The sequence below is a fragment of the Mustela putorius genome, unplaced genomic scaffold, assembly GCF_011764305.1.
Source record: "Mustela putorius furo isolate JIRA1106 unplaced genomic scaffold, ASM1176430v1.1 tig00000095_pilon_pilon_pilon, whole genome shotgun sequence".
Classification (NCBI taxonomy): domain Eukaryota; kingdom Metazoa; phylum Chordata; class Mammalia; order Carnivora; family Mustelidae; genus Mustela; species Mustela putorius.
In genome coordinates, this window is record NW_025421280.1 from 34,990,121 (window position 1) to 34,999,531 (window position 9,411).

General features: G+C 47.8%; 1 protein-coding gene across 1 annotated transcript; it reads left to right on the forward strand.

Annotated features, from left to right (window-relative positions):
* Nucleotides 1-356: 356 nt before the first annotated feature.
* Nucleotides 357-1,298, forward strand: LOC101677928 (olfactory receptor 24). Its single transcript, XM_004771736.2, has one exon. The coding sequence runs from the start codon at nt 357-359 to the stop codon at nt 1,296-1,298; it is 942 nt and encodes a 313-aa protein (XP_004771793.2).
* The last annotated feature ends 8,113 nt before the right edge of the window (nt 1,299-9,411 follow it).

The following is a 9,411-nucleotide window of genomic DNA, read 5'->3' on the forward strand; positions in this document are numbered from 1 at the left end:
AACCCTCAGATTGTTTTTCAGAGTCCATAGTCTCTCATGATACTGCTTATTTTTAATTCAATTTGTTTTATCCTGAAGTAAATCCCTTAGTTTTTTTCAGTAAGTTTTCATGCATAGTGAACTCTCTCAACAGTTTTCTGAAATGGGAATCTTCATGGGAGGGTCCTACGACTAAACCTTGACATATGAGTTGCTGTAAACACTTCATCAATAGTTCAATATGGAACCTGTATATAAACAGATGTTATTCTTAGTCCAGATGGGAAATGGGTTGTAATCTCATCTGATCTTCCAGAACCATCTCTGTAGTTTTCCTGGAATATCATCTTTTCAATACTTCCAGAGGAATATTACCCATGGAACCAAGGAACCAAACCAGTGCATCTGAATTTATCCTCCTGGGACTTTCAGAAAGTCCAGAGCAGGAGACCCTCCTCTTTGCTCTGTTTCTGTGCATGTATATGGTCACCGTAGTGGGAAACCTGCTCATCATCCTGGCCATCAGCTCAGACTCCCACCTCCATACTCCCATGTACTTCCTCCTGGCCAATCTCTCCTTGGTTGATTTCTGTCTGGCCACTGACACAGTCCCCAAGATGTTGGTGAACATCCAAATCAGTAGCAAGTCAATCTCCTATCCCTGCTGCCTGACCCAGATGTACTTTTTCCATTTCTTTGGCATTATGGACAGTGTTTTAATTGCTGTGATGGCTTATGACAGGTTTGTGGCTATATGTCACCCCTTACACTACACCACCATCATGAGCCCACGCCTCTGTGGCCTGCTGGTTGGTGGCCCGTGGATGTTTTCCTGCGTCATCTCCCTCATCCATATCCTCCTGATGGCCCGTCTGGTTTTCTGTGGGAGCAATGAGTTGCCCCACTTCTTCTGTGACCTCACTCCCCTTCTCAGGCTTTCTTGCACTGACACCTCTGTGAACAAGATCTTTGTACTCATCGTGGCTGGGATGGTGATAGCCACACCTTTCATCTGCATCCTGGCCTCCTATGTTCGCATCATTATGGCCATCATGAAGGTCCCCTCTGCAGGGGGCAGGAAGAAAGCCTTTTCCACCTGCAGCTCCCATCTGTCTGTGGTTGCTCTCTTCTATGGGACCACCATTGGGGTCTATTTGTGTCCTTCCTCTGTGCGCACAGCTGTGAAGGAGAAAGCCTCTGCTGTGATGTACACTGCGGTCACCCCCATGTTGAACCCCTTTATCTACAGCCTGAGGAACCGGGATCTAAAAGGAGGCCTGAGGAAGCTTGTCAACAGAAAAATTACTTCATCTTCCTGACCACAAGGACACTTGGACACTTCCAGGAAGTAGGATCTCGACATCTAGGATCTTGGGCTAACAAATGGAATGGCATGGTTTGGGAGAGTAGCCATGTTGGATTTTGAGTTGAAGATGTTTAAAAGGAAATCTGGCCTTGTAACTATTTTCTCAATTACTTGGACCAGTAAGGGTCCTTTGCTGTCTTCCCAGAAAGATCAGTCTAGTTTCTGCCAGATTGGATTTATCCTGGTTCAAAACCCAGTTAGCTCTGAACAAATATTTATGGCGTTCGTGTTCTGGGCTTGCTGTGAGTGCTGGCCATGGAATGGTGAGCAGGAGACACAAGGTCCCTACTGTGCAGAGTTTATAGTTGAATGTGGGAAAAGATACTGGACACTAATTTTAATAGAATGAACTATGCACATGAGGGCAAGGATAGGATAGAGTAGAACCCCCTACAGAATCTAGAAGGGGGATTCCAGGAAGGTTTTCTGGAAGAGATGATCCTAAACCTCCAAGGATAAGACGATGTTTTCTCAGGCAAATATGAGGAGAAAGAGGATCAGAAAAAGAAAAAAAATACAGTATGTGCAAAGGTCAGAGAACAAGAGGAAGAGAGAGAAGGATGCATTTGTGAAGTGAAAAATCCGGTTACGGTGAATAAGTTGGGGAATGCCAGGTCTTGAAGGACTTTGGGACCAACTCAAGAGTTTGGCTTTTTCCTGAGAACCAGGCAGTTCATTGACTTCTAGAGACCAGAGTCAGGGAGCACATAGGTGAGTCATGTCCCCTGTACCCTCACTTCTATTCTGTCTTCAGGGGGAGCAGGATGGCATGGGCTGGATGACATTTGTACAAGGCACAGGGAAGAAAGAGATTGAGACCATGCACTAAGAAAACAAGGAGCCACTTGATGGTATAGGTCTTTGTAGCCAAAGAGGAAAATACCAATCAACTGAATCATGAATGTCTAAGCCAGAAAGAAACTGAGGCATATCTCGGTCACCATATACCCCTGTGGAATGCAAATGAGTCGTAACACGGCTTACAACAGAAATGGGGGTTATTTGTTGCAGGTTTTCCTTGTGCCTCCTCACGGTGTTCTTTTACACTGTCTCATTTCCTCATTCTTTAGCCCCTGTGAAAGCAGTGCACCTCACTTGTGTGTATTGTGAAGTAATTCTAATCTTTACATGGAGATTTGCAATCCAAATGGAATGAGCAGTGAAGTGGGGCTCTATTTCTGGGTGAATGAGCACTGAAGGGGGCCAGAATTTTTCAAATGGTGCTAAGAAGCTGACAGCATCTTAAGCAGAATGGCTTTAAATAATTTGTAACTCTAGCTTGCTTACGTTATTTTCCTTCCAAGAGAATTCATGGAGACTTTCTCCATGAACAGACCTCCAGACCTGACCCTGCTGAATGAAGATGCTTTCTAGGGATACTCTGGTGAAGAACACCCAGAAATTAAGGATAGTGGAGTTTGCTCCAGGGAACCCATCACTGGGTCAGGGAGCCACCAAAAGTCAGCTGATAGTTGAAACACAGCTTTTTCTCCTAGTAGGTCGTCTTGCCCATATGCCCACGAGTAGTTGCAGTAATGGTTGGGAAAGGGGATCTGATAGGGGATGCCTGGCACCAATAAATATCTCTTAAGATTCTGTCAGCCAAACTATCTCTGTCTTGTTTTGTGTTTAAAAAAAAGTTAAGGCCTCACCTCCAGGAGAGATTTGTCCTGGTAACCCTAACAATATCAACATCCAACATTTGCTGGCATTGATATATGTTTAATTAATTAATTCAACAAATATTTACCAAGTGTCCTTTATGCTAGCTAATATTCTAAGCATTGGCAGTAGAGCTGTGAGCAAGAGAGAGAGAGAGAAAGCCCTGCCCTTTGACTACAAGGTTTAGTACCAAGGGGTTTTTTGGGGAGTGAAATTGTTCTGTATCCTGATATCAGAGCAATGACTTTGAAGGTACTAAAAATTTTAAAGTTGCTTTTTAAAGATTTTATTTATTTATTCGACAGAGAGACAGAGATCACAAGTAGGCAGAGAGGCAGGCAGAGAGAGAGGAGGAAGCAGCCTTCCTGCTGAGCAGAGAGCCTGATGTGGGACCCAATCCCAGGACCCTGAGATCATGACCTAAGCCAAAGGCAGAGGCTTAACCCACTGAGCCACCCAGGCACCCTGGTACTAAAAAATTTAAGTGCTCTTTCTCCCCAGGTCCCACAAATCTATACATGGGATAAAATTCCAAGGACTGTAAAATAGGGGGAGAAAAAGTTAATTTTACTAATACTACTTTTTTTCAAAAATAAAATTAAACACTAGATAATAAAGCAACCATTCCCATTTCAGCAGGGAAAACAATAAACTAAGAAGAAATCACTGTGTCAGATAACTACCAGTGTGAGAAGAACTTCAAAGGTTTAATGGAGACTATGTGACAGAGACAGATGAGGGGAGGTATTTATATGGGGAGATATTAATATAGGCATTTCTGAGAACACTTTGTCTCTGGTATGGTGACTTCTGAGATGAGACCTCTATCAGGCCAAGAAGAAAGTATTCCTATGAAGGAAGTGGGAACAGAGTGTCCGAGGAAGGGAATTGGACATGCAAAATCAGGAACAAGTTGGTATTTAAGTATTAAGAATTTGTCTTTTTTTTTTAAATATATGTAGATTAGTGTAAACAATTTAGGCAAGAACAAATGCCTGCAAGCATTATAAACGCAACATAGAACTTGGCTGAAAACAACCAAGGGTCATTATCTCATGGTTTCTGTGGGTCAGGAAACTAGGAGTGGCTTAGCTCCGGGACGAAGCTCAGAGTCTCTGATAGGGCGGCAGTCACAGTGTCAGCGGGCACTATGGTCAGGCCCCGTCTTCACTAGGGCAGGGGACCTGGCTGCACCCTCCCACTTCTTCACTCAGAGAGACAGCAGATCCAGGACATACGGGTCTCTCCATAGTGGGGCAGGAGAGAGAGAGGAACAAACACAGAGAGGGGGAGAGAGGCAGAAATAGAGACAGAGGGAGAGAGAGGGAGACAGAGAGACAAAGAGATAAAGACAGAGACTGAGACAGAGACGCGGAGGGAGAGAGAGACAGAGATAGAGAGGGAGGGAGACAGAGACAGGAAGAGAAGGAACAAAGAGAAGGAGAGAAAGAGGGAGAGGGAGACAGAGAGAGATAGAGACACAGAGACAGAGAGAGCGAGAGGAAGGGAGAGAGAGGGACAGAGAGAGGGACAAAGACAGAGACACACAGAGAAAGGGAGAGGGAGAGGCAGAGATAGGGAGAATGAGAGGGAGAGAGAAAGGAAGGGAGGGAGAGACAGGGAGAGACCGAGGGGGACACCAATATCCTCCCAGCAGCTGCCCTTCCAGGCGATGTTGGTGGCCTTAAAGCTGGGTGTTGCTGGCCTGGACGCTCCGAAGTCATGCAGTTCCATGTTAGGACACACAGGGGCAGCAGAGACACCTGGCCGGGATGCCCCTCCTCTCACCGGCAGGAGGAGCAGAATTTTGCAGGGAGCCTCTGGATACCAGGCCCAGACCTTCTGCTAATCCTTCCTGGCTCCTGACCCTCCCTCCACCTCAGCCCCGTCACCACAGGGGAGCCACAAAGCTGCAGCTTCCCGAGGGCATCCCAAGTCGGGGCACATGAGCAGAGTGGCCTTACGTGTTCCAAATCCTGTGCATCCCACCCCCAGGACTCCCCGAATCTCTGCTCTCTTTTCGCATCCCACCCAGGACTGGGACCGTCTGGGGTCCAAATGGGGAGGGGGGTCCACAGGGCCCTGTTCTTTCCGAGGTAGGGAGAGAGAGAGAGAGACAGGGGGCCGGGGAGAGAGGGGGGGAAGGCACCCCATTCGTGACTAAAAATAAAACATCAGCCTCTGTGTATGGGGTGTCAAGTCCAGAGGCGACCTTGGGATGGGTGACATGTAGTGTCCACTTCACCAAGGCAGGGTTTGGAGAAGAAGGCCAAGGGGAATGTGGAGAGACTATCCGGACAGAGTACCTGCGTGTTTAGGACCCTCATCCTTCCCTTCACAGACACTGATTGGGAGCCTGTGATGTTCCCGACAAGCCTCGGACGGTGGATGTTCACTGATTAGTGAACAGCCAGACTCTGCCCTTCAGGAGCTAACATTCAAGTGTCCGAGTCCATGAATATAATTAAGAAGTGCATCGAGGAAGATGTGAGGTCACATTTTTTTGAAGAACAAAATATGGGTAAGGGTAGAGTGGTCTGTGATATAGCTTTACTGAGATATAATTCATGCAGCCTGCATTCACCCACTTAAACTATACAACTAAAAAAGAAAAAATATTTTTAAAAGGCAATTTTAAAAAACCATACAATTTAGTGGTTTTCAGTGTGTTCACAGAGCAGTGTGCCCATCACCATGATCACTTTTAAAACGCTTTATTCCCCCCAAAAGAAATCCCACACTTAATGGCAGTCCTCGTGCCCCGTGTCACCCCTACTCCGTAACCCCCAGCCCTGAATAACCACTAATCTATTTTGTTTCTGTGGCTTTGCTGATTTTAGACATTTTGCATAAAAGGGACAGAGAGTGTATGGCCTTTGTGACCATCTCCTTTCACTGAGCCTTGTTTTCCAGGTTCATCTATGCTGGAGTATAAACCAATACCTCATTCTTTTGTAAGGCCAGATCCTAGTCTCTGATATATTGGGTATATGTCCAGAGACACTGCATTTTCTGTATCCGTTCATCAGTGGATGAGCATTTGGGATTTTCCCCACATTGTTTCCACTTTTTGGCTGTTAGGAATAATGCTCTACAAGCATTCACATACAAGTTTTGTACAGACAGGATTGTAGGGTGTTTTTGTTATTTTTTGTACTGAGGCGTAATTGACTTAGAGCATCATGTTAGTTGCAGGTGTCCTACATGATACAATGTTTATATGTCTTGCTAAATGATCACCACAGTATGTCTGAGTCACACCCGTCTCCGTACATTGTTGCAAAACTTTTTTTCTTGCCATAAGAATTTTTAAGATTGGGCACCTGGGTGGCTCAGTCGGTTAAGCATCTGCCTTCTGCTCAGATCATGATCCCAGGCCCTGAGCTGAGAGCAGGCGGGTGTGCTCAAGGAATCACTGCGAGTAGAGATGGGGACCATGTTAACAGAGTTAAATAATGAGCAGCTTTCTTATCATTGTGCAGCTGTTGGAGCAGTTCCCAGAGACAACAAAGAGCTTGCAGGAAGCGTGAAGAGCTCGGTAAGGAAGGGGCAGCAGAGGGGAACAGAACAATGAAAGCTGGGGGGGGGGCGGGGGGTGAGTCATGGCAAAGGGAGTGTGAACAGAGGTGTTACCCGGGTCAGCGAGGTGTTACCCTAGGACCGGAGCCAGCTAGGCGGAAGGGGGGTTATCCCCAGTGAAAGCAGGCAGGCCTGGGCTTTAGAAAGTGAATCTGGAAGTGCACCGGCCTGGAGCTCCCCACCGTCCTCAAAGCCTGAGCTGGAAGGGCCAGCTTCCCAGTGGATGCCAAGTCCCCAGCCCAGCAGAACACAGGTCTCAGGTGTCATTAACACCTGATTTGTCAGGAGCTGAATGAGATCAGATTTCCCTGGGAGGCCTGATGTCCTTGAGGGAGGGGTCCCACAGTCTGTCCTGGTTATTTCTGTCCTCTGTCCCCAGTCCCCCCACAAACCTAAAGAACAGTCACTATTCACTGCGGACAGTCTCTCTCTGCTTTGGAGTCCGGGAAGGGGCTGAGGCTTTCTCCAAGTCTGAGGATAGGTTTGAACTCTCAAGACAGTCAGGTTTCGGCAAACCTAAGGAATGTCCTCCAGGGAGTACCTGAAAGGTGGGGGAAAGGGAAGGAGCCTTTCCTTTAAAGATTTTATTTTATTTTGAGAGAGAGCAGGCAAAGGGAGTCCTATGTGTGGCTCGAGCCCAGGACCCTGGAATCATGACCTGAGCAGACACTTGACCCACTGAGCCCCCCAGGTGCCCAGAGCTTTTCCTTTAGAACAGAGTGGGGTCCCATAGGACACAACAGGCAGGGTACCAGTGCTGAGCTGATATCTTATTAACAATAAGATATGCAGCCTCTTCCCCAAGCTTTTAGAAGGAAGGGCTTCTCAAAGGAAGAGGGGAGTTCCTCCTGAGAAGGAAAACATCTTAGAGCTGTGGCCAGTATCCTGGCAGGGGGTCCCCAGACCTTCCTGAGAATCAGACCAGGGCCCGGGATCCCCCCTCCCTGGAGAAATACACATCCATTGACACTGGTAACATTTCAATGGCTCAGAGCAGACCCCAGGGCTTGGACTAAAATCCCGAACAGCCCCTTGCTAGCTCGGTCACCCTGGGCAAAGCCCTTACCCCGCTATGCTCTGGTTTTCTCTCTGTACCCTGGAGAAAGGGTGATCATCTTTTCTGCCTCATTGGCATATGGGATGATTAGACACAACAAGGCATGTGGAGGGTTTAGGGCTGCAGGTGGCGAAGGGGAAGTACTGGGCTCTCATTACTGAGGAATCCCATCTATCGGTTCCAGGGGTACATGTTGCTGCTTCTGTCCTTAGGGACTAGAGGAGGGTGCACAAGTTTGGGAAGGGCAGTTCAGAAAATCCATGGTTTTGCCCTTATTCGGACCCAAGGCTGATTTCCACGGAGAACAGTGGCACATCCCGCAGATGCTGCTTTCACTGCCCAGAAGCAGGACGTTGGGGCCACCAGGTGGCTGAGCCTTAAGGGCAACATGGAGGGTGTGGTCTGTGGGGTTTGGGGATGAGGGTGGGGGTGATGAGGGATGGTGGGGAGCTGTTTTGGGACCCCCTTCATCAAAAGCCTTGGGAGGGGGCACCTGGGTGGCTTAGTGGGTTAAAGCCTCTGCCTTTAGCTCAGGTCATGGTGCCAGGGTCCTAGAATCGAGCCCCGCATTGGGCTCTCTGCTCCACGGGGAGCCTGCTTCCTCCTCTGCCTACTTGTGATCTCTGTCAAATAAATAAAGAAAAGAAAAGAAGCAAATTCTTTAAAAAAAAAAAAAAAAAAAAGCCTTGGGAGGCTTGAAGCCTCCAGCAAACACATGTGGTTAATGAATTTCCTCCTCCTGGGGGAATAACATCAGCGAGATTCATCGGTGATGTCGGTCTGGGCCTGAGCGAATGAAGGATGTGGTGCGTGTGTGCGGGCATCTGCTTTCCCCGTCGTGGGCCTCCTTCATTCCTTTATGGATTACCCGTGAGCTTCCAGAGAACATGCCAGAGACAAACAAGGCCCTGGCTGGAGCTGTGCCCACAGCCCAGCCTGAATGTTGGGGGTGGGTGGGGAGTGAAGGCTTTCTGGAAGATCATCCCCAGAGCTGAGTTGCCAGGTGAGGTGGGGAGGGGTGGGTATGCAGGAGGAGCTTGCATGGGCGGGGAGGGGGGGGGCATAAATGACAATTGCCTCGTCTGGGAAGTTGTCAAAATACCAATGGGGTCAACCAGGCCGGTGACTTAGAAATTTCGAAGTCCATTGATCGGCCTGAAGGACATGGATGTTTGTCGGTTTTGCTCTCTCCAAAGTGTGAGCTTCACAAAGACAAGGAGGTTGTCTGTCTTGTTTCTGCCGAACACCGACATGGACAGCTGGACCTCGGCGGGGTGTGCTGGTGAGGTTTTCACGCCCCGTCCTTGGGAGGTGGGGGAGGGGATCCCGATCTGTAGGGTTGGCCAGTCCCACGGGTTTAAATATTTCTGTCCGAGGCCTCACCTTAAAGGTAGAGTAGATGATGTCAGGGTCCTATAATGGCAAAACGAAGGAAGTGATGAGTTTTGAGTCTTTATTACTTCTGTTTTTAATGTATTGAATCATACGCTTATATAGTTGATTTTTTAATGATGTCGTTGTTTAAAAACTCACTCACAAAACCCCTGACAACTTGATAATCACTCTCGTGAGCGGGACGAGCTGTCTCCAGGACACCGGTGAGGTGACCTAGCTCGTAGTAGGTGTCTGCGTGATATTTGGTGAGTGTGTAAATTAATGTACCAAAGGAGCTCGTACTTGCTGCAAAGAATCCAGACAGTAGTGAAATGTGTTTGGGAAGAAGTGAAAGTCTTTCCTTTATCTCGTGCTGGGGTGACCATGAGACTTG